The sequence below is a fragment of the Notamacropus eugenii genome, chromosome 5, assembly GCF_028372415.1.
Source record: "Notamacropus eugenii isolate mMacEug1 chromosome 5, mMacEug1.pri_v2, whole genome shotgun sequence".
Taxonomy (NCBI): Eukaryota; Metazoa; Chordata; class Mammalia; order Diprotodontia; family Macropodidae; genus Notamacropus; species Notamacropus eugenii.
Genome location: NC_092876.1, coordinates 280,439,430 through 280,462,095, shown reverse-complemented (window position 1 = coordinate 280,462,095; position 22,666 = coordinate 280,439,430). Strand labels below are relative to the sequence as shown.

The window sequence follows — 22,666 nt, the reverse complement described above, 5'->3', positions numbered from 1 at the left end:
AATCATCCCAGGGCCCTTCTCCTTTACCCTATCTCCCCCCACAAAAGCTGAGCTCTGAGATGGGAGTCCACATCTCTCCTCCCTCCTACTCTGGCCCCGCCCCACACTCCTTCCATTTCATCCAACTCTTGTCTCTGCCTTAGAGCACAAAGCAAGAGTAGCTTTGTCCTGCTGCCCTCTTTTCTTGCCCCTGCCTATAGCCCCTTTCACTCACACAGGAGGCCGTGGTTTAGTACTCTTACCCCCTACCACAAGGCCCAGCAAAAGAAAGCTGGGGCCAGACTAGGTACAACTCAGCAGGATACCCCAACTGCTATCACAGGAAAGGACCTGCATGAAGCAGAGTATGAAGTGGGACTGGCATCTGGCTGGCCTGGTCTTGACCATCATTCTCCTCCAGGGTAAGGACTTTTAAATGGGTGCAAAAAGGAAAAAAGGGATCTTGGGGGAGAGCCCAGCCTGAGGGTGAGGCACATTTGGATCCTCACCACAGCTTGGACTCATGGAGGGGTACTGGTGGGGCTCAGTTTTCCTGACACGATGCCAGTTGGGCATGGAGAGGGGCCTTCAGTGAAGGCAGGGGTTATGGAGGACAGGACCTGAAGAACAGCAGTCCTTCATGAGGCTTGTGCAGTCCTGGCACTATCTAGCCTGACAAAGCCAGAGTTCTCAGATGTACTAGAAAGAGAACTCTGCAGCCTCCATCTTGGGCTTGAAACTTACACCAAAAGCTGTGGGGCCAGGGGCCCCAAAAGAAGCAAAGAGGCCCTGAACCCAAGGCTAGGGTTGAGATTAAACCTGAGCATGGTTTAATGGAGTCAGGGCACTTGGTTTCTAGGTTCATCTCCACTACCAGTGAAGTAATCATCTTTCCTAGCCTTAGGATGACTGTAAGCCTCCCAGCTATTCTGTCTCCCCTCTCTCAAAGCCATCCTCCACAAAACTGCCTAAATCATTTACCTGGTGAAAAAGGGTAGCAATGTCATTCCCCCTCCTCTCTTGTCTCTACTATAAAATACAAAATCCTCAGCTCAGAATTTAAAGCCTTCCACAATTTGACTCCTGTCTGTTCTACCTTTCCAACCTTATTTCACATGATTCCTCTCCACTTACTTTATACTCCAGCCAAAGAAGCCCACCTTGTTCTCCTTTGCTGTTCCAGTGCCCACCTCTGTGCCTGTGCAGAGGTTGTCCTCCGTTCCTGGAAGGTACTCCTTCTCCTGCTCTACCTCCAGGGAACTCTAGCTTCCTTCAAAGTTCAGCTCATGGACATCGCTTCCTGTTCACATAACCATGTATAATCATTTCATGTTTTATCTGACCAATCTTCCTTCTCCCCTCTAATAGAATGGGAGCTCCTTGAGACCAGGAAGTATTTTTTGTTATATCTTTGTAATCTCCAGCAGAGCCAGTGCCTGGCACATAGTAGGCATTTAATCAATCAATGTTTCTTCAGTAGGATTGGATTGAAAAGCATTAGAATAATTGATCCTGTCATGTAAAAACACATAGCTCTAACAGCCTGCGCTTTCTATATCTGCCTTGCCCAGTGGGCAGAGTTACCTTGGGCACTGGGTATCTAGACCCAGGAACCTCTGATGCAGAGCTGAGAGAAAAGTCAACAAGCCATTTTAGCTTTTAACCTTCTGAGCCTGAGAGGTAAGGGGTCTCAGCTCTTCCTTTCAATGTCCGGGAAAGAAGAAATAGCATGGTTAAAGGTTCTGCTTCCCTCTCTCCCATCTATGGGTCACATCATCCTGAACCAGGCTCAGAGCCAGAAACCAGAACTAGAATTGGCTCTCTCTTGGGAGGTGATCCTGATTTCAGATGTTTCTAGTGCTGTCTGTACTCTATGTCTGGGACATCTCTACACCATACAGATAATAATGCAAATCTAGAGATTATTGGGTGGCAAGTTCCGACAGGATACCTAGGATTTCCACTTGAAACAGGTCTCTGAGGAGCCATATGAGCATATGCTCATGTAACACATTGTGCCTCAGCTATGCAATTATCATGTATTATTTCAAATTCTATTTATTTGTATATATGTCATGTCCCTCTCTAAAAACTAAAAGACTAAAAGCTCTCTGAGAAGAGGGCTGTCATCTGAACTCTGTATCTTTCCCAGGACTAAGCACAGTAGGTGCTATTGGATGGTGTTTAAATGTATGCATCTTGATCCTTTGGCAGATATATATACATCGGGCCCCCCCAACTCCAATCAGGGTTTCAAGGGCTAAAGATCTGGACTACGTAAATGCACCTGAATCCAACTTGGAAATGGAAGTCAAAAGTCAGGCTCAATGCCCCCCATTGCTCCTGGTTTAAGATTTGGGCCACCTGAGCATATCTTATCTATACTTCACCCAGGCCTTCCCCAGATGATCTCAACCCCATTTTCTTTCTATTTCTTTCTCTCTGCAGGTATTGTGGCCCAGAAAGATCAAGGTAGGAGGAATGTCTTCTTTGTGTCCTCATACACCGTAGGCAAGATCAGATAGTGGAAAGAATGCTAATTCAGGAGTCAGAAGAGCTGAGTTCAAATCCTATCTTTGATAGTTACTACCTATGTGACCTTGGACAAGTCCTTTAACCTCCCTAGACCTTAGTTTCCTCATCTGTAAAATGAGGGGGTTGAATAGATTGACTCTGAGGTCCCTTCCATCTTCATATGTGTGACCTAGGAAACAATAATAAAATGAATGGGGAAACTTGCTCATCCTAGACCCCTCAGTTTCTAATAATTAGGCTAAGGCTCTGTCAATTCACCTGTTCCTTGTGTGATGTGGGCAGATGGGAAGTGGGGAGGAGGCAAGAGAAAAAGAGAAGGGGAGGAACAAAATTGTGTCCCATATGTCTAAAAAATGGGGCTCTAGCATTTTCCAGTCATCTTCTCTTGAAAATGGTTATCACATGAATCAGGAAGGGAACATGTTTTAGAGGTGAAATCAGTCACAAGCATGTAACTTTTCATAATCCAGGAAAAAAGCCAGTGGATTTGGATGATAATCGACAAGATGGGACTGCACTACTAACCTGTAACTTGAAAGAGGAGGAAAGTATCGAGTGGCTTGCAGGGAATACGGTCATAGAGAAAAGAAAGAAAACGTTGAACCTGGGAAGTATCTTCAAGGACCCCCGAAACGTATATTGGTGCAGAAACTCAACAAAAGAAACAGAATCTGCAGAGCAGTCTCTCCGACTTCACGTGTATTACAGAAGTATGTCATCTTCTTCCTGCTTTTCCTTTTTGTAAGAATAAGGGAGAAGGTCATGCTGGGCTAAAGAGCTAGTAGCTGATCAAAGCTGGGTGATAAATCTGATGGGCAACGCTCTAGAGCAGGCAGCAGCCCCCTAACTCCCTTAAAGGAGACTGTCTTACCCTATTACGCTCTGGCCCTACCTTGGGTACATCACAATCTTGTGATGGGACAGCTCAGATGTTTAGAGATAGAGGGTGAGAGAGGGAGGTTCTGTGGGAACATAGGCTAGGAGGCTGTGGGCCAAGGGCAAAGGATCTAGACAGTCTGCTTTTCCACAGAAATCTTAAAAGTGGTATTCAGTATGTGTCAGGGGAAAATTAAAAGGCAATAAGTACATTGTCCAGTGATTTTTTTTCAAGTAGTTCTTAATACTCTACAATGGGACAATGAGGACACAGAAGTTACCAAGGAGAATATTTGTCAATATCTTTTAAAGGTATTTTTCCTTCTCCTTCCTCTCAGTGTGCCAAAACTGTATTAAGCTGGATGGAGCCACTCTATCAGGTTTTATCTTAGCTGAAATCATCACTGTTTTCTTCCTTGCTGTTGGCGTCTACTTCATTGCAGGGCAAGATGGAGTGCGGCAGTCAAGAGGTAAGGGACAGAGTCCTGGTAGACCAGGTAGAAACAATCCATTTCTTTTAGTTACATAAGTTTCTTGAGACCTGGAGGTACTCACAGAAAAGTTGTTTGGTGTCTTTTTTGGGCAGGCCTGGCTAGGAGTGATTTTTGTCTATGTAAGACAAGAAGAAGGGGGAATGTCCCTGGGCTTGCTTGTCTTTCCTAGGGTCTGACTCCCACTGATTGTCCCTCTGTCTTCTTTTGCGTAGCTTCAGACAAACAGACTCTGCTGACTAATGACCAGCTTTACCAGGTGAGTAATGGGAGATGATAGAGCCTCTGGTAGGACTAGCTGGGAACAAAGCCTTTAAATTTTGAAGCTAGTGACTCAAAAGTTTCAGCTCAGAGCAGGAAATGCTTAGGATATACCAGGAACTTGAGTGCTCTCTCTCTCCTCTTCCCTCTCTCCCCCCAAGAAATGCTGAGATAAAGAGAAACTTAGGTCAAAGTCCAGGGAAAAAATTTAAAAGAGTGATATATGAGGCAACCCAAAAAGTCTGAGTGAAGTTTTAAGCTTTAATACATGCTAACAAGCTTTTAAATACTGTAAGACTTTTGGGACACCCCACAGAGGGAGAGGGAGAGGGAGAGGGAGAGGGAGAGAGAGAGAGAGAGAGAGAGAGAGAGAGAGAGAGAGAGAGAGAGAGAGAGAGAGAGAGAGAGAGAGAGGTTCACAAGGGTTGTGTTCTATCTCTCCTTCAGTTCTAGACAGTCTTTGCACATAGTAGACACTTGGTGAACGAATGAATGAGAGAATGTAGAAAAGAAGTTGCTGATTTTGTTCTTCCATTTCAGCCGCTCAGAGACCGAGAAGATGACCAATACAGCCACCTTCAAGGGAGTCATCCCCGGAAGAAGTGAGCTCCCAGGCTCAACCCAATGGTGCCTTCCTATTCCCCAAAACCTAGAACCCTTACCTCTGCAATTCTGACTGCTTGTAAATAAGGTTCCCCTTTTCTAATGTGATTGTAACTATCCATCCCTCCTGATCTCCACTGATGGGGCTCCTCTGAGCCCCAGCACAAGCTGTGTGGTTGGACTGATTGGGGCAGCCCCCTTCCCAAAGTGCCAGGGCCAGTGTGGATTTTCTTGGTAGTTTGCTCTTAAGGGCTTTTCAAAAACACTGTGTACCTGCAAATTCTTCTCCAACTGTGCCTGGAGCATTCTAGGCATTGAATAAATACGCATTACTCAATTGTTTAGAAGCACTCTGCTCCAGAAGGCAAAGTCTGAAAATGATAAAGAAAACAGTCCTGGTTTCTTTAACTAGCTGTTTCTGTTTTCAATTGGCCAACCCTGGCAGGGAGACTTTCGGAAATCAAGGCCAATGTCTGACTTCGGTTTAAAGCATTTAGGGCCCCACGGATGATGGGAAGATGGAGAGAGAGGAGATTCTGGCATATCTAAGTCAGGTTTGGCATGGAAGCTGACTTCCTTTCCAGCACCTCTTGTATCTTGCTCCCTTCACAAAAGGCCACCTTGGGCTGTGTCTCACGTGTGCCACCTACTGGTAGGTCATTGTCTGAAAAGGAAAGATGGAAGGAATAGCAAATGAGGCCTCTCCTGTGCGTATCACTTTGAACTCTTCAACAGTGCTTTATAATAATTTATATTTGCACAGCACTTTCAGGTTTATAAAACACTTTCTAGACAAGGCCTTATTTGATTCTCACAACCATCCTTTCAAGTAGGTAGTACAATTATGATTACTGCCATTCGATGATGAAAAAATTGAAAATCAGGGAATTCATTTCACAGGATCATAGAACTAAAAACAGATGAAACTTTCAGGAGCCATCTAGTCCAATCTCCTCATTTTCTGTGTAAAACACTGAGGCCCATGGAGGTAAAGTGAGTTATTTGCCCAAATTCACATAGAAAGAGGTGGAATTTGAACCTATGGCATTGAACTTAGGAGGTGACATCTCAGCTGCATCCTGAAGCAAGCTAAGGTTTATCACAGTAAGAGGCAGACTACAGGAAGTGACTTGCCCATTATCCTATAGTTATTAGGTGGCAGACTGGGGATTCAGTCTCAGGTCTCCTGACTGTAAATTTGTGCTGCTGCTTTTTAATAAGAGTTCACATTTCCTTAGTACTTGAAGGTCTTCAGCTGTTCCTTTTGAGCTCTTGCTGGATCATCATGTATATGCTACCCCCTATCTATGGTTGTATCCCAATGCTCTATCCTAGTCCTTCTCTTTTCTCTCTACACTCTCCATGAGCTTATTATTAGTTCCCAAGAGTTCATTTATCATCTATGCACATATGACCTGATATACCATAAGTGTTTAATAAATGCTTTTTCATTCCATGCCATGTGATCACAAATCTATATCCAGTCCTAATTTCTCTCCTGAACTCAGTCCCAAAATCACTAGAATTACTAGTCTAGACTACTAGTCTAGTGAACTAGATGTGCCAAAGGCATCTCAGACTCAAAATATGCAACACAAAACTCATTCCCCAAAGCCACCCGCCTTCCCAACTTCCCTGTTTCTGACTAAGGAGGAGTCTTCCAGGTTTGCATCTTCAGTGGTGCAGTGGATAGAGTACAAGGTCTAGAATCAGGAACATATGAGCTCCGATCTGATGACACTTACTAGCCATATGATCTGAACAAGACACTTAACCTCTGTTTAGTTCAGTTTCCTCATCTATACAAATGTGGATAGTAATTATATCGACCTCCCAGGGCTGCTGTGAGCATCTGTGAGACGTTCATAAAGCACTTAGCACAGTGGCTGGCACATAGTAGGTGTAATATAAATGTTAGCTGTTATTATTATCCTCAGATTCCTAATAATCTCATCCACATATCTATTCAGTTGACAAGTATTATCAATTTTACCTTAATAACATCGACCATATCCATTCCTTTCTCTCAGTTCATATAGCCATCACCATCACCCTAGTTCAGGCCTTCAAAATTCTTATCAGGTTTATTAACCAGTTCCTGAACCAGTCCCCAGTTCAGTCTCATCCTTCTCCAATTCATCCTCCATACAATCCATCCTCCAAAATAATGTTGCTAAAGCACAGCTCAACTATGTTATTCCCCTGTTCCACAAGCTCTAGTGACTCTCTGTTGTCTCTTCTGTTTGGCATTTTAGTCCTTCACAATCCGGTTCTAACTCACCTTTCCAGGCTTATTTCCCACAACTGCCCTTCCCACACTCTGATACAGCCAAACTGGCTTTCTTACTATTGCTCACACATGACTTTCCATCTCTTGGCTCTGTGCCTTTGCATAGGCTCTCCCCAAGTGCCTGGAATTTTCTCTCTTCACTTCTGTCTCATAGAATCTCTAACTTTCTTCAAAGCCCAGCTCAAAGGCTACCTCCTACGTGAGACCTTTCCTGATCTAGAGCCACTCCCCATCCCATTACTTTTATTTACTTTGTATGCATCATATATCTATTTATATGTATATATGTATTTCCTCATAGAATATAAGCTCCTTGAGGGCAATGACTGTTAAAATTTCCTTTTGATCTCAAGTGTTTAAAATATTGTTTAGAAGAGAGTCACATAGAAGGTGTGAGATTGGTTGACTGAGGTAGGTCGATGGGTGAAGTCTTCTTATGACATTTAATGGATGATGAAAAAGACATAAAAAAGGTTAAATAACATGCATCATATCCCAGGATTAACTCTACTCTTTCCAAGTCCAGTGCTTGTCCACCTGGCCTCCTAACTCACCCAGCACTGGGTGATTTATAGCTCTTTTTATAAAACAGAGGCATATGTCTGCCAGGCATCAGATACATTCTTTTTTTTTTTTTTTTTGAGAGCCCAATAGATTTATTTAATGGGATACACATTAATGATTAGAAGCAGTCTCTGCCCATGAAAAAACTCATACAAAAAGCAATGTCTTAGATTCTTAAATCCCTCTGCTCCTGACATTGTAGCACTGAAGTCACAGCAGTCCCTCTTGCATATGCGTCCTTTGCACCATTGCCTTGGTTCAGGGCCTCTCACCTGGGCAGCTGTAACAGCCTCCTAACTATTCTTCCTGTCTCTGGTCTCCCAGGCTTCTGTCACACTATTGCCAAAATAATCTTCCTAATTCACAGTTCAATTGTATCATTCCTGCCCCTGCATAATATCCTCAGTGGTCCCCTGTGGCACAAAGGGTAGGATAGACGTAGCTTATCAGGGTCCTGCATGATCAGGATCCTACCTACCTTTCCAGTCTTATTTCTGTCTGAACTCCTTCATATATGCTGCTTCTTGCCCTCCACCTGCTTGTGTTAGGAACTCCCAGGGAGCAAACTCCTTTCACTGATGCAGATTGGTTGCCACTCTGCTACTTACAGTCAGAGGATTAACTGAAGAACTGAAACCTTAAGTGATTTCTCCAGGGTCACACTGCCAGGGCAGGTAGGGGGCACAGTGAATAGAGTGTCAGTCCTGGGGTCAGGAAGATTCATCTTTTTGAGTTCAAATTTGGCCTCAGACACTTCCTGGCTGTGTGACACTAGACAAGTCACTTACCCCTGTTTGCCTCAGGTTCCTCATCTGTAAAATGAGCTGCACAAGGAAATGGCAAACCATGCCAGTATCTTTTCCAAGAAAACCCCAAATGGGGTCATGAAGGAATACCACTGAAAAACAACTGAACGACAACACTGTCAGTATGGGTCACAGGAATAATTCGAACTCAGGTCTTGCTGACTCTGGCTCTCCACCTACCACACTACACAGCCTTTCCACACACTCCATATTCTAGTCCATCTAGACTATGGTTGATCCCCCTCCTCTTCCTGCTTCAATGTATTCACATCCCCTCACCTAGCAGATTCTCTTTTTTCAAGGCTGAGCTAAGGCACTACCTCCTTCATGAAACCTTTACTGATTCCTCTAGCTGCCAAGTTCTTTTTCCTTCCTCATATTTCTTATAAGCACTTTGTCGAAAGCATTATGTAAGTGTCCACAGATATTTTTATCAGTGTACACCTCTCATTTTTGCCTTTCATGCGTCCTAGCTTAAATCAGACTTATTTGCATCTTATCCCTCTAAATTACAAAATAATCAAACTCTGGGCTTAATCTTGGGGCATAACCCTCAAAATTACTCTCTCTAGCTCATTTGGTTCCCACATAGAGTCACAATGAGGAAATCTCAGAATACAGCTCATGTATCTATTTCTACAGAAGCAGATAAAAAAGTTTCAGAACTCATACAAGCACTCAAGATAACAATGTATGTATGAGGTGTAGCACAACCTTTATTCTGTCCCTTCATGAAATGTACAAAATATACAAAATACACAAAGGATTTAGAGAAGCCCATAAACAATTGATCTTTTCCTTCCTGACTCGATGAATTCCACCTTCCATCTAGTGGTTCCACCCTTTTGCAGTCCTCCAGACTTACAGCACCACCCTGTGGTTTGAACTACTCTTGGAAAATAAATAAATAAACAAGTCACTAGGAAAGACAGCCCTTTCCTATGGGTCATACAGAGTCAACGCCAGACATCTGCCCAACATGGCTGCAACACCCATACACCTATTCCAGCAAAACCTAAAATTCACACCAGTCCAAATAATGATCAGGAAATCCACTGAGAACTACAATGACTTCTTCTACCACAGACCTGCACAAAAAGTCAGACAGAATTCCACAGGCAATGGGAAAGGGAAGTTGCCAACAAAGCCAGCACCAGCACAGGAAAACAAGCCGGTAACCTCCCAGTGCAAGTAGAGATGAGCCAAAGAAAAACATAGCCTGCAAGATTCTGTGTACCAAGGTAGTAAGAGGGTAGAGCTCACCTGATCAGAGCCCCAGGCTGGTCACAAATCCCCCAAGCAGGGACCCTGGAAGTCACCAGGAGTGGCAGCAGCATTCATACTGGGATACTATAAATGCCATCTATCACCTCCTAAACATAATCCCCAAAAGGAAAATCCCAGGAATGTCACAGCCAAAATGCAGAATTCCCACACCCAAGAAAAAAACATTACTGCAAGTATCCAGCAGTCAGGTACCAAGGAACTATAGTTAGGATCATGTAATACCTGGCTTCTACTAAAAACAAGAGTAGATATCATAATATTATATTCAAAAGGCCTAAGAAATAGACTTAGCACTAAAAATAATCCAGAAGAGTAAAGCACAACCCTACTTGGAGAAAAATTGTTGTTGTGTTTGTCCTTTTTTCTCGAAGAGGGCCATGACATCAAGATGATGACATGACTTGCACTTGACTTTGTTTTGAGTGAGGGATGGCTGTACCTCACTTTCTTCTCCTGAGCCATCTGGGTCCAGTGGCCTGATATTCATCAGATCAGCTGGAGGTGGCCGGGAATGGAATGGGAGACCCTGGCTTTTTCAGGATAAGGTCTTATCTCATTCTCACTTTGAGGGAGATACACCCCTTCAATGAATAGGCTTCTTTAAGTAGTTTCCCAAGGGATAGCTCTTTTAAACAATAAAAAAAAAAATTTGACTTGTTCATTCCTGCTGATCTGCACCATGGGCTTGTCTGCCTGCCCCTGCAGAAATGCTCCCGTTGTCTACAGTTCTTTGCCAGATAAGGTCAGTGTCTAGGGCACTGGCCCCCCACCTGACACGTGCTTATGCTAAATACGTCAAATTTGGAGCAGATGCCTGGGCTTTAGTGCTTCAAGGTGTAGATCTTTTAGCTGATGCAGTTGCTGTTACCATGGGGCCAAAGGGAACAAAATTGGGGAAGTCCCAAGGTAACAAAAGATGGTGTGACTGTTGCAGAAGCAATTGACTTGAAGGACAAATACAATAACATTGGTGCCAGGCTAGTTCAGGATGTTGCTAATAGCACAGATGAAGAGGCTGGGAATGGCACCACCACAGTTACTGTCCTTGTAGGATCCATTGCTAAGGAAGGCATTGAGAAGATTAGTAAAGAAGCAAATCCAGGGGAGATCAAGAGAGGTGTGATGTTGGCTGTTGTTGCTGTCATTACTGAGCTTAAGAATCTGTCTAAACCTGTCACAACCCCTGAAGAAATTGCTCAGGTTGTTACAATTTCTGCAAATGGAGACAGAGAAATTGGCAACATAATATCTGATGCAATGAAAAAGGTTAGGCGAAAGGGTGTCATCATGGTAAAGGATGGAAAAACATTGGATGATGAATTGGAAATTATGGAAGGCATGAAGTTTGACAGAGGCTATATCTCTCCATATTATATTAATACAGCTAAAGGTCAGAAATGTGAATTCCAGGATGCCTATGTTATCTTAAGTAAAAAAAAGATCTCTAGTGTCCAATCTATTGTACCTGCACTCTAAATTGCAAATGCCCACCATAAGCCTTAGTCATAGTTGCTGAAAATGTCATTGGAGAAGCTCTAAGTACACTGGTTTTGAACAGGCTAAAAGTTGGGCTGCAGGTTGTTGCAGTAAAAGCTCCAAAATGTGGTGACAACAGGAAGAATCAGCTTAAGGATTTGACTATAGCTACTGGTGGCACAGTGTTTGGAGAAGAGGGATTGGCTCTGAATCTTGAATATATTCAAGCTCATGGTTTCGGAAAAGTTGGAGAGGTCATTGTGACAAAAGATGATGCCATGCTTTTGAAAGGAAAGGGTGAAAAATCCCAAATTGAAAAACATGCTCAAGAAATCATTGAACAATTAGAGTTTACTACTAGTGACTATGAAAAAGAAAAATTAAATGAACATTTGGCCAAACTTTCTGATGGAGTTGCTCTAATAAAGGTTGATGGAACAAGTGATGTAGAAGTGAATGAAAAGAAAGACCAGGTTACTAATGCACTTAATGCTACATGTGCTGCAGTTGAAGAAGGCATAGTTCTGGGAGATGGCTGTGCATTGCTTCGATGCATTCCTGCCTTAGAAACATTGACTCCAGTTAATGAAGATCAAAGAATTGGTACAGAAATAATTAAGAAGTCATTGAAAATCCCTGCAATGACCATTGATAAGAATGTGGGTGTTGAAGGCTCACTGAGAGTTGAAAAAATTTTACAAAGCTATTCAGAGATAGGTTATGATGCCATGCTTGGAGATTTTGTGAAAATGGTTGAAAAAGTGACCCAACTAAGGTTGTAAGAACTGCTTTGTTGGATGCTGCCAGTGTAGTTTCTCTCCTAACTACAGCAGAAGTTGTTGTTACTGAAATTCATAAAGAAGAGGAAGAACCTGCTGTGGGAGGGATGGGTGGCATGGGCAGAGGCATGGGAGGTGGCATGTTCTAATTTCCTAGAATAATGCTCTATCATTATGATCTGTGATGCAAGCAAGACCCAAGGCAGTGTTCTTCACTAACTTCAGAGAAGTCAGTTGAAGAGAGGACTGAAGTAAAGGCTGATGTTCAAGAAAATCACTATAGCCCTCAGTTACTGGTTTCAGTTGACAAAATACATAATGGTTTACTGCTGTCATTATACATGATAAAGATAATTTATTTTGTATTTTTTGAATAAAGATATTTGTACATTCCTAAAAAAAAAAATTAAACTGGGAGAGGAAGATCCTCATGGTTCCTGGGTAAGAGAAACAATTACTATTTAGTAATTATATCCACTATGTCCTTGGTGGGTGGGGACTTGTTGTCCAATCTATGAGCTCCAGGGTTTAAAGCTTGATCTTTGAGTAAGAAATGTAGCCAGTAAACCCAGAGGAAAAAAGGCAGCTTTGGGGCATGGAGTGTGGAGGAGCAGGAGGGGAGCAGGAGAAAGAGCTGCTACTCTCACAGGTTGTGTTTGTCCTTTGTTCTCAAAGAGGACCATGACATCAAGATGATGACATGACTGGATTTGATTGGAGAGAGAGAGAGGGCTGTGCAAGGTCACCAACCTCACTTTCTTCTCCTGAGCCCACTTGGAGAAAAATGGACCTTTAATGAAGGAGATGTAGGCTGAGGTAGTATAGTCAATAGTCAGGAAGACCTGGGGTCAGATTCTACCCTAGATACCTACTAGCTGTATGACCTTAGGCAAGTCACTTAACCTCTGACTCAGTTTCCTCAATCTTAAAATGTGGATAATAATAGCACCAACCTTCCCAGGGTTGCTGGGAGGATCAGACTGAATACCTGAAACACTTAAGCACAAAAAAGGGCTACATAAATGCCAGCTATTATCATCATCATTTGTTGTAGTCTTAGTGCTCAGAGCTTAGAGCTCCTTAGCTCAGGAGGAACTCTGAAATACGTACCAAGAGAAACCTAGAAACTTTGAAAATTGTTTTGAGCAACTAGAAGGGTATGTAAGACAATATAATTCTAATAAGGAGAGAACAAATAAATAGTCCTTAGGAACCTTAATGTTTTCAAATGATAATTAAGTTTTTTTGTTTGTTTTTTGAAAGAAATCTCCAGTTTCTGGGGAGAAGATTGACTCATTTCAGAGGATTTGAAGACAGGAAAGATAAGGGAGGATAAAAGTAGGGAAAACCCTGGTGTAGCAAGGAGGAAGAAGGCGGTGGAACTTGCTATTTCTCATAAATGGGGTATGTGAGAAGAGTATTAAAGGGTGGGGTTGCTGGCAACAAATGAAACTTTCTCAACCCTGAAATGGATAAAAGAGGTCAAATATACAAAGAGTTTGCTATACAGCTGGAAGGGCCCTTAGAAAATTATGTCATCCAACTCCTTCATTTTACAGGCCAGGATCTGAGGCCTAGAGAAGGGAAATGATTTGTTCAAGGTCAAATGGAAGAGCCAGGACTGGAATCAGAGGCAGCTGGAGTCACCCCTACAGACAAAACTGACTGTTGAGTTTTTTCAGTGTGAGCATTTATACCTTGGAAATCGGTAAACACTACAAATGAGAGTTTGATTCATTGTTTCCTTGATTATCTAGACTTAAGAAAGTGATGGAGAAAATGTTAATGCAGATTACATTTATAAGTGTGGGTGTGTAACGTTTTGGATTTTGGCTTTTTTCTAGAGAGCCTGCTGTCAAACATTTGCCAGCATACCCGACTGGGATCCACGTTTTCCGATTGCACACTCAATATTCTTTCCAGCAGGCATCCACAGGATCCCTAATAATGATCCTAATAACAGGAATTCCCGGGTGTCATTCAACAAGCTTTTGATAGACTTTACAGACGAGTGATCTTATGGACTGCCATGAGAAAACACCCTTCAAAGGCCCGAGTTTGTGTTGTAATAATTAACACGCTATGTAAAATTCTACTACTACAGTTATACCACAAAGGCACCCTGGGGGCGCTCGGAAGTGGACACTTACGCAGAGGCAGCCTGTACACGGCTAAGGCAAAGAAGGCTGGATCTGGAGGCGGGAAACGTGCGCGGCAGTCCCGGCTCTGCCGCCGTGGGACCTCGGACCAAGCCCGCCTCGGCTCGGGTCCGGGGGCCTCGGTTTCTCATCAGTATAATGAGGGGTTGGACTGAAAGACCTGTAAAGCTCCTCCCAGCTCTCAAGCTATAAGCTATGTTTTGGCAGGCCTGGCATCACAAGGACACGTGGCGTGCCAGGCCATGCCCATTGTTTGGCTTCCCTTTTCTTCTCCCCGCCCCTGTGGCACAGGAAGGACCGGGAAAGGTGCTGGTTCCGCTTGATGGCACCTTTTTTCACTTCGCGCCCTCCGCCCACCCCAACCCTCGTCCCTCCTGCCCCAGCAGGAGAAGAAGCGACGATGCCCAGACGGCCGGGCAGCCGCCTCGGCCACGGGCCGCACTTCCGGCGCCCCGGTGTGACGCGAGGGGCACGGGCGCCCGGCCGATGACGTCAGCTCCGGTTGCCGGGGCTGAGTCGGAAGTGTTGAAAGCCCTTGGCCTCGAAGAGTTCCCGGTGCTGCTGCCTCTGGCACCCTCAGGCCCCGGTAAGGAGGAGTGCGTCCCGAAGGAGGCGGCGGCGCAGGACCCCATGGCCCGCTGCCAGGCGGCTTCCCTCCCCCCGAGTCCCCTGTGCGGTGCTCGGGACCCCTCCTCTTCCTGCACCCTCCCCCGTGTTCGGCTTCGGTACGCCCCTGAAGCCCCCCTCCCCGTAGTGGGGAGACCTCGGGAGGAGAGACGCGGGGGAGGACCTTGGGCGCCCTGGGCTCGCAGTCCCTTTTGACACCCCTCCTTTAGGGCGTGCCACGCGTAGGGGGTCGGGGCAGGGGGGCGGGCGAAGGTCCTGGGTCCGACCCAGGCTTGTCCGTGGGACCCTGGGCCTCTGGTGGAGGACTAAGGGTCTGGAGGGGACAGCGACGGGTCGGCTCCGAGAAAGCGGCTTCGAACCCCGCTTCTGCCCGGTGCTTGTCCAGCGACCCCTCCCGGGGTGTCCGCCTGGGAGATGGGTGCATGTGTGCGCTCTTCTTCCCGCTCTGCCCCGCCCGGGAGCCCGGAGCAGCCCCGAGTTAGACCGGCGCTGCTGGGGAGGGCTGGCAGACGGCTGCGGCCAGCTGGATGCCCCTGGCAGGTTTCACCGACTTTGACTTCGCCTCACATTTCTCTCCAGCTCTGTATTCTCGCCTCCCGTCTCCAGGTTCCCCAGGCGTGTTTACTTGATTATGTTACCGCTCAATTCCTGGCCCCAAGTGGATCCCATTTGAGACGGAGTTGGAAGCTCAAGAAGAAATAACACTGCCTTTTGGGTCTGATGAGGCGTGTAAAACCCGGTTCAAGGGTTCTCAGACATTTTTTGGAGAGATGGATAGATAGCCTAAAACGGCTGATAAACTAAAATGACTTAATGGAAATAGGCCCTGGATTTGAAATCTGAAGATCTGGATTCAGATCCTAATTCTGTGTGGCTTTAGCATGGTGCCTTAGCATTCACTTTCCTCGTCTGCCGGTTGACAGAGTTTGCCTAGAGGACCAACCCCCGGAGTCCCATCCGACTCTAAATCCCACGACCCTAGAGCAAGTACTTCTCTCAGCCTGGTTGTTCATCAGTAAAAATAGAGATCATGATACTCTCCAACTGACAGGGTTATTGTAGGGTAAAACACTTTGTAAACCTTAAAGCCCTACATAAATGTGAATTATTATTTTTGCAGCAGGGTATTGTGCCCTTAGTTGTGTGGGCACAATTGGAATGAAGGTAGACTTTTGTGAACACATCCAAGATAGGTGAGCCTATAGGATGTGACTTTTTAAGGTCTCATTTTAGTGGTCATGGGTTTTTCACAAGTAGTCCACATGTTACTCTGATATTCAGACAAGCACTGATGTCAGAAAGCATATGTAAAAATACTCAAAAAAGGCTTGCCCTTTGATACTTGGCATTCTAGTATAAAATAGTATAATTCAAGGACAAAACTGGGTGATGAGAATGATAATTCTTATATCTTGTGGGAGCAGAGATGCTTGTATGTGTCTAGTCAGAGGGGACAGAAACATTTGAGATACCATTTGAGTTCTACACTGGGAATTTTTCAGTTTCTTAGATTCATCAGAGAGAAATTTATTATTGAGGAGAATACATATTTAAAAAGAATTAAGTCCAAAAGTTTCTTAGGGATTTGAATTTAACAACTTGAGGGCAAAGGCTCTCTTTTTCTTATTTGTATCCCTAGTGCTTAGCACAGTACTTACACATAGTAGGTACTTAAGTTTATTGTATCATCTATGGCAGATAAAAATGAAAAAAAAGTTTCTTTAAGAAACTTTATTAAAAATAAGAGTTTGTTTCTGTGACTAACCTCTGACTAGTCATTTATTTTTGCATTTTTGTACTTATAGAAATACTTTTTCTCTATTCTTTCATTATATTCTTTTTTAAAATCATTGAACAAATACAGTAAACATTTGTTAAGTTCTTTTGGTATGCCTCTAAGGGAGACACTGAATTAGATAATAATGATGATAATATGGCATTTTAGGTTTGTTCACTATATATACACATTATCTCATTTGACCCTCACAATTGCCTTGTGAGGCAGGTACTGTTAACCTCATTTTACATACAAGGAAACAGGCTTAAAGAGATTATGTGACATACCCAGGGTCTCAGAGCTGGTGAATTTCCCAGAGCTGAGCTTCAAACCTACATCCTCTTGACTCCAAGTTCAGTGATATTCACTAATGATAATGGCTACTATTTATGTAGCTTTTTAAAGTTTGCAAAATACTGTACATATATATTAACTCATTTGATCTTCACAACAGCCTTGAGAGATAGGTGCTATTATTATTCCCATTTTACAGATGAGAAAACTGAGGTTAAAGTGACTTTCCCATGGTCACCCAGCTTGCGTCTGAAGAAAAATTTGAACGAGCTCTACCAATCTAACTCCACCACCTAACTACATTTCACAATGCTGCATTAGCGAAAGTTCTTAACCCACTGAGTCTGGGATTCCATAACGGGGAAAATAATATCTTTATCTTTGCTAATCTCTGCCTGAAATTTAACACTTCCTTCAATGATAAATGTAGACATCGAACTTTCCCCAGACTGCCAAAGGAGAACCCCACTCTTCCAGGCAGCAGAATGAGGAATGGGCCTGCCTGCATTTAGGAGAAGCAGCTCAGTACATCAGAAAGTCTTCTGGACTTGGAGGCTAGGGATCAGAGTTCAAATTCTGGTGCCGCCACTTATCACCTCTGTGATCTTGGACAAGTCACTTAAACATTTGGGACTCAGATTTCCTTGTCTATAAAATAAGGGGTTTGGACTATGTGACCTTGAATTCCCTTTCCACCTCTAGATCTACAATCCTGTGATCCTAAGTAGTTTATAGTCTAATAAGAGAATAAGACACCAATACAGTTGACTGGAGTACATACAGTTACATAAGTGCATTAAAGAGCTAGAAAGCAAAGTTTGGTGTAAGGTTTAGGAATGGGAAGGAAAGGTCATTATCCCTGGGGTAGATATGAAAGGCTTGCTGCCAGAGGAATTGAACTTTAAAGGATATAAGGGAAGAAAGTATTAACTAGAAAAGGGAATAATGTGTATTGAAAGAGAGGTAGAAAGGGGTTAATGAAGGAGGGGCGGTGGTGAGAATGGCCCAAGCTGGTTGGAGTGTTCTCCAGTGCACGTGGCAGTAGTATGAGATAAAACCAGAAGGCCAAGTTGTTCAGAAGTCTAAACAGGCAAAGAAATTAAATTTTACTTGGTAGGTATTAGAGACCCACTGAAGCATGAGGTTTTTCTTTGCCAAGGAATAAGATGACCAGATCCGTCTGTTTTTGTTATTGTTTTTTTAATTTTGGCAGTGGCGTGAGAAATGGAGTGAAAGAGATTCCAAATGGGAAGGCTTATAAGGAAGCTATTGCACAGTCGAAGGAGGTAGAGAGTTAAACATACTGGAGTGGGAGTAGCTTGGAATAGAGAGGAGCGAACATGTTTTAGATACTTTTGAGTTGGAATCAATAGACTTTGTAAGTGATTGCATTTGAAAAGAGAGAGAATGATAGGTGGGGTTTGAGACAGAGTATCCAGTAAGCATTTGCAAGGAAGTAGTCTGACTTGTAGAACTGAGAAAGGTCTATCAAAGACCCCAGTGTTGAAGTTTAAACTCTACCTACTCAGGGGATGCCAAAAACTGTTGCAGTTTCATGATGTGTTTTGGTGGAACCATCTCAAAGAATTCAGTCAGACCACCTCTTATCCAAGTATGGGCATTTATTGAGATTGATGCCTCTCATAAAGCAGGCTAAGTTCCAAGAGGAACCAGCAACTTCAGAGAAAGAAAGCAGGGTGGATTTTTATGGTGTAAAGAAGCAAAATATGAATATTAAAAAGGCAGGAAAGGTTTATAAGGGATTAGGTAATAGGGGAGGAATTCCAGCCACAGTGGAACTGCAAATGTGATTACCCACAGTGCATACAGAAAACCCATTTGGAGAGTATGTATATATGATAATGATATTATAATAAGCCTCTCTATGTCATAAGTTCACTCTAAGTCAGTTCTTTAATATTACTTTGCAGGTGCCCCTCTTAGGGAAAGTCCCTTCCATTGTTTTGGGGTTCACATCCTGCTTAGGCATCCTGATGGTGCTGCTTTCTGATTGACTGAGTATCGTGGTCCTGTCTGAGACTACATGGGCGTAGTTGAGTGCATGAACAAACCTGCTATTTCTATGGGAACTATGAGGAATGGGTCTCCGGAAATAGCTAACTAGAGATAGCAGCTGGGATTCCCACCACATGGACACGTCTGCTGTTTCTGTGAGAAATATGAGTTCATGGACACATCTGTTGTAGTGAGCAGTGAGGCATATATAAAAAAGAAGGGAGGACATGGGGGAAGGGGGCAGTGAGTGGCTAGGTAGGGGCAGTGAACTGCTATTCAGTGGGGCCTTTAAGGAAGTTAGAATATTGGGCCTGGGGGCAGCTTTATTAGGATTCCATGAGGAGGGGCAGGAGGGTGGGAGACTAGGTGAATCGTGATAAAATATTGCAGAAGTAATGATGTCAAAAGGAGAGTTGGGTTTAGGGTGAAAATTAATGAGCTTGATTTGATTTTGGGCATGTTAAATTTGAGGTGCAAGGATCTATCTTACATTCTCCAGTTGTAGCAGAGCACCACTCCAGTCTGTGTCTGTGGAAAAGATGAGCTATTTAAAAAAGCAGATTAAAACCCACTTAGTTTTCCGGAGTACTTGGGAATTTGTATCCTCTGCCTTCCACAAAGCGTTATGAAATACCAGAATTTGCATTATTCCCATTTTAAAGACTAGAAGTTGAGTGACTTGGATAGAGGGGTTGGGCCTTGACTTGGTCCTCTTGTTCCATGTCCAGTGACCTTTCTACCAAGCTGCTTCTCAGTATTACATAAAAGCCTTTGTGCTAGAGAAGGCTGTCAGTACATTAGACATAAGGACATCCAAAAAGAGCTAATTTCATATAAGGTGATTAAAATTTTTGAGACTGTGTTACCTCTTCTGTATTTTGCAGGAACACTAAGTGAACTGTGGTTTGAAATCACCATGTAATTTTGATAGCCTAGAGATTTTCTCTCATGTTCTTAATGATGATTGATATTGCTATAGCACTGTAAAGTTTGCAAAATGCTTTACACATACCATTTCATTTGATCCTCACAAAGGTCCCGTTGTAATACAAACTTTTTTTGTCTTGACATTTGATCTCATTGATGTAGGGGAGTTTTTGGTGAAGAAACTCCTTTCAATACAGATTGGTAACTGTTCTACAATTTATAATCTTAGGGCATTGCCAGGAGCACTGAGGAGTTAAGGGACTTTTCCTGGGTCTTTTTGGGGATAAGAATGACAGATATTATTATCCCCATTTTATAGATCAGGAAGCTGAGTTTCAGAGAAGTCAACAGATATGCCCATAATAATAATTGTCAGATGAAATTTGAACCCAGGTCCCTAGAGACTCTAAATCCAGCATTCCTACACCATACTTGGTGACATTCAATTCATCTTTCTTCTAAATGTAGCATTCCATAGGCTTCAAGATGTAGGTTCCATATGATATATTTGAGAAAGCTATTACTCTCAGAAATTCCTTTGTGCCTCAAAAAGTTAATTCATATTACATGTGCCAGTTGGGAGGGAAACACTGTACACTAGCCTCTCAGCTAATTGCCACTTATTCATTGTAGTAATCTAGTTCATTTCTGTGTCCCGTTAACTTATCCTGTATCCCTTTATGAGCTACTAATTTTGTTTAAACTGCGTGCAACAATGTATAACATTCCACTTAACTGATACAATAGAGCTCAGCACCATGCTGAAAAAAAATTATCAGCATCGGTCTAAATTGTGTGTACTGTTCCTAATGTGTGGGGGATGTTCAGAAGGACTAGCCCCACTGGTATGAGGGCTTACTGAACCTTTTTCAGGGCAGCTCATTCACCTTTGGTGTCCACCTTCACCCTTCTTTCTCCTGTGGCTCCAAGAAGTTGTAGCATGTATAGCAGCCACACCCCACTAAAACCAATTCAGCAGACAGGCTAAACTAGATTGAGGCTAAGCAACAAGCCTCAAACCCATTGTTGAGTTGGGGGGGGGGGGGGTGTTCTAAGTATGTGAAGCTTCCCCGGGGAGACTGGGAGGATGAGAACAATTTGAAGGTGGTTGAAACAGGCTCTGTGGGGCACTGAGAGCTTGGTCTTGGGTTGAAGACTCAGAGGTCATTCACTGCATCTGAGGTCATCCCCAGTTATCCTGGCTTATCTTGCACCAAACTTCCATGACTGGAAGAGAGAGTGAGGCTTTGTGCCAGCTCTGCCTCACTCAAACCCTATTTACACACAAGTCAAGACATCACCCACGATGTCAATGGTCCTCTTCAAAACAAAGGACAAACAACAACTCTTCCTAATTGACTATTTGCTCAATTGCAAAAAACTTGGCGATAGCTCAACAAAGCAACTGGTAGAACTGCCAGTGAATGTAAAACTATTTATTATTAGACTCCTAGAGGTAAAGATAAGCTTTCAAATGTCATTAGTTTTGTTTCTATGGTTCTGTGAGTAATCTTGTCTCAGCAAAATGAAAAGTAGAACTATTAAACAATATTAGACTTGTAATTAGGAAACCTGAGTTTGCTTATGAGCTTTGTGACCATGGACAAATCCTGAGCCTTAGTTTTCATGCCTGTAAAATGGAATTATAATATTTATACCAACTTACATAGTGATTGTTAGGAAATCGCTTCATAAGAGTGTTTTATAAATACAAACTGCTATTGCCTATGCTCCCCTGACCTCCCTTAACCTCTTTTGAGATTTTTGTCCTTAGATAAGTTCATCAGCTTTTTTTTAACAGGATACATCTATCATTTCTTTCACCTCTTTAGGGTCATATGGCTGTTCTCAGACCTTGGTTCAGGTTCTGCTGAAATTTTAGGAAGGAGGGGAAAACATTCAGTGAGCTCTGTCTAGTTGTGATACCAGGTCCACTTGACCAGTAAGGCTGTGATGTCCAGAATGGGAAAATTTGATCCACAAATCTTGTCAAATGCAAACTCCTTCCCAAGTTACCAATCAGTTTCAGGTTATGTGATGGACTTCCCAAATTTGAGATTTATTTGCTTATTTATTTATATCTTTCTTAAATATAATAATCATCTGGATATATTTTAGTGAGTCTAGAAAACCACTAAACAGTTAAGCCTAGGAGCATGACTGAGAAGTAGTTATTGGGCACGTACAACTTAGCCTGTTTGCATTCTAAGATGATGGCTGCCCATCCCCAGCTCTAGTCCTAGGTCTGGCACCAGTTGCCCTCCCTATAATTTTGAGCAAATGCTACATTGCCATCATTCATGTAAATAAGCAAGAAGCTGCTCACTCAAGCCTGTGATGGAGAGTCAGTAGTTTCTTTCAAAGAAAACACTATGTTGTTGCTATTTTTCTTAGCAAACCATCCTTATTTTTTTTGCCTTTAATCAGACCTTCCCTTTAATCTGTGCTTTCCCTTTTCAGACAAGGAATGGCAAATGCATCTTCCTGATCTCATTTTAGTCTGTTTCATCTTAGCTACCATGAAGCCCAATCACTTCCTCTAGAAGATGAATCTGTAGCTATTTTACCTCCAGATACCTTAAATCTTGAAACACTTGCCTCCAAAATCCCTTCCAAATGTGTAACAGAGAAAGGGGGAGGAAAATTCTATGGGAACATAGTGGCTGCTGTGTGGCTGGCCTTCTGCTCCTAACGCCTGCCCTTTTTGTAGCCCCTCCCCCAGGTCTGGATGGAGCCTACTCTGAAGTGAAATGACAGACCAGGACAATAACAACAACATCTCCAGTAACCCCTTTGCTGCTCTCTTCAGCTCCCTGGCCGATGCCAAGCACTTTGCAGCGATCCAGAAGGAACAGCTGAAGCAGCAATCTGGTAAGTGTCTGAGCCAACAGCAGCAGACAAGATGACCCAGAATGGAGA

At 43.2% G+C, this 22,666-nt stretch overlaps 2 protein-coding genes and 1 pseudogene across 3 annotated transcripts in view; all 3 read left to right on the top strand.

The window, feature by feature from the left end:
- Window positions 1-213: 213 nt before the first annotated feature.
- Window positions 214-6,201, top strand: CD3G (CD3 gamma subunit of T-cell receptor complex). Its single transcript, XM_072613079.1, has 6 exons — window positions 214-401; window positions 2,428-2,451; window positions 2,985-3,224; window positions 3,729-3,860; window positions 4,097-4,140; window positions 4,683-6,201. Exons 1-6 carry the CDS (start codon window positions 335-337, stop codon window positions 4,746-4,748), a joined length of 573 nt encoding a protein of 190 aa, XP_072469180.1. The 5' UTR covers window positions 214-334; the 3' UTR covers window positions 4,749-6,201.
- A 4,110-nt stretch (window positions 6,202-10,311) lies between these two features.
- LOC140506184 (60 kDa heat shock protein, mitochondrial pseudogene) lies at window positions 10,312-12,160 on the top strand (annotated as a pseudogene).
- Window positions 12,161-14,601: 2,441 nt separating this feature from the next.
- The window catches only part of UBE4A (ubiquitination factor E4A), a 37,670-nt gene continuing 29,605 nt past the window's right edge, over window positions 14,602-22,666 (top strand). For both annotated transcript variants that reach the window (XM_072613076.1, XM_072613075.1), the window contains exons 1-2: window positions 14,602-14,692; window positions 22,458-22,618. In XM_072613076.1, coding sequence (XP_072469177.1) covers window positions 22,498-22,618 — 121 coding nt within the window. In that variant the 5' untranslated portion in view covers window positions 14,602-14,692; window positions 22,458-22,497. The remainder of the gene's footprint in view (window positions 14,693-22,457; window positions 22,619-22,666) is intronic.

Bases quoted from the DNA above. Each gene is read 5' to 3' on its own strand.
- CD3G (XM_072613079.1), top strand. From the start codon at position 335: ATGAAGCAGAGTATGAAGTGGGACTGGCATCTGGCTGGCCTGGTCTTG. The intron at 3,861-4,096 runs GTAAGGGACAGA...TCTTTTGCGTAG, and splicing joins TGGAGTGCGGCAGTCAAGAG to CTTCAGACAAACAGACTCTG. The intron at 4,141-4,682 runs GTGAGTAATGGG...CTTCCATTTCAG, and splicing joins CTAATGACCAGCTTTACCAG to CCGCTCAGAGACCGAGAAGA.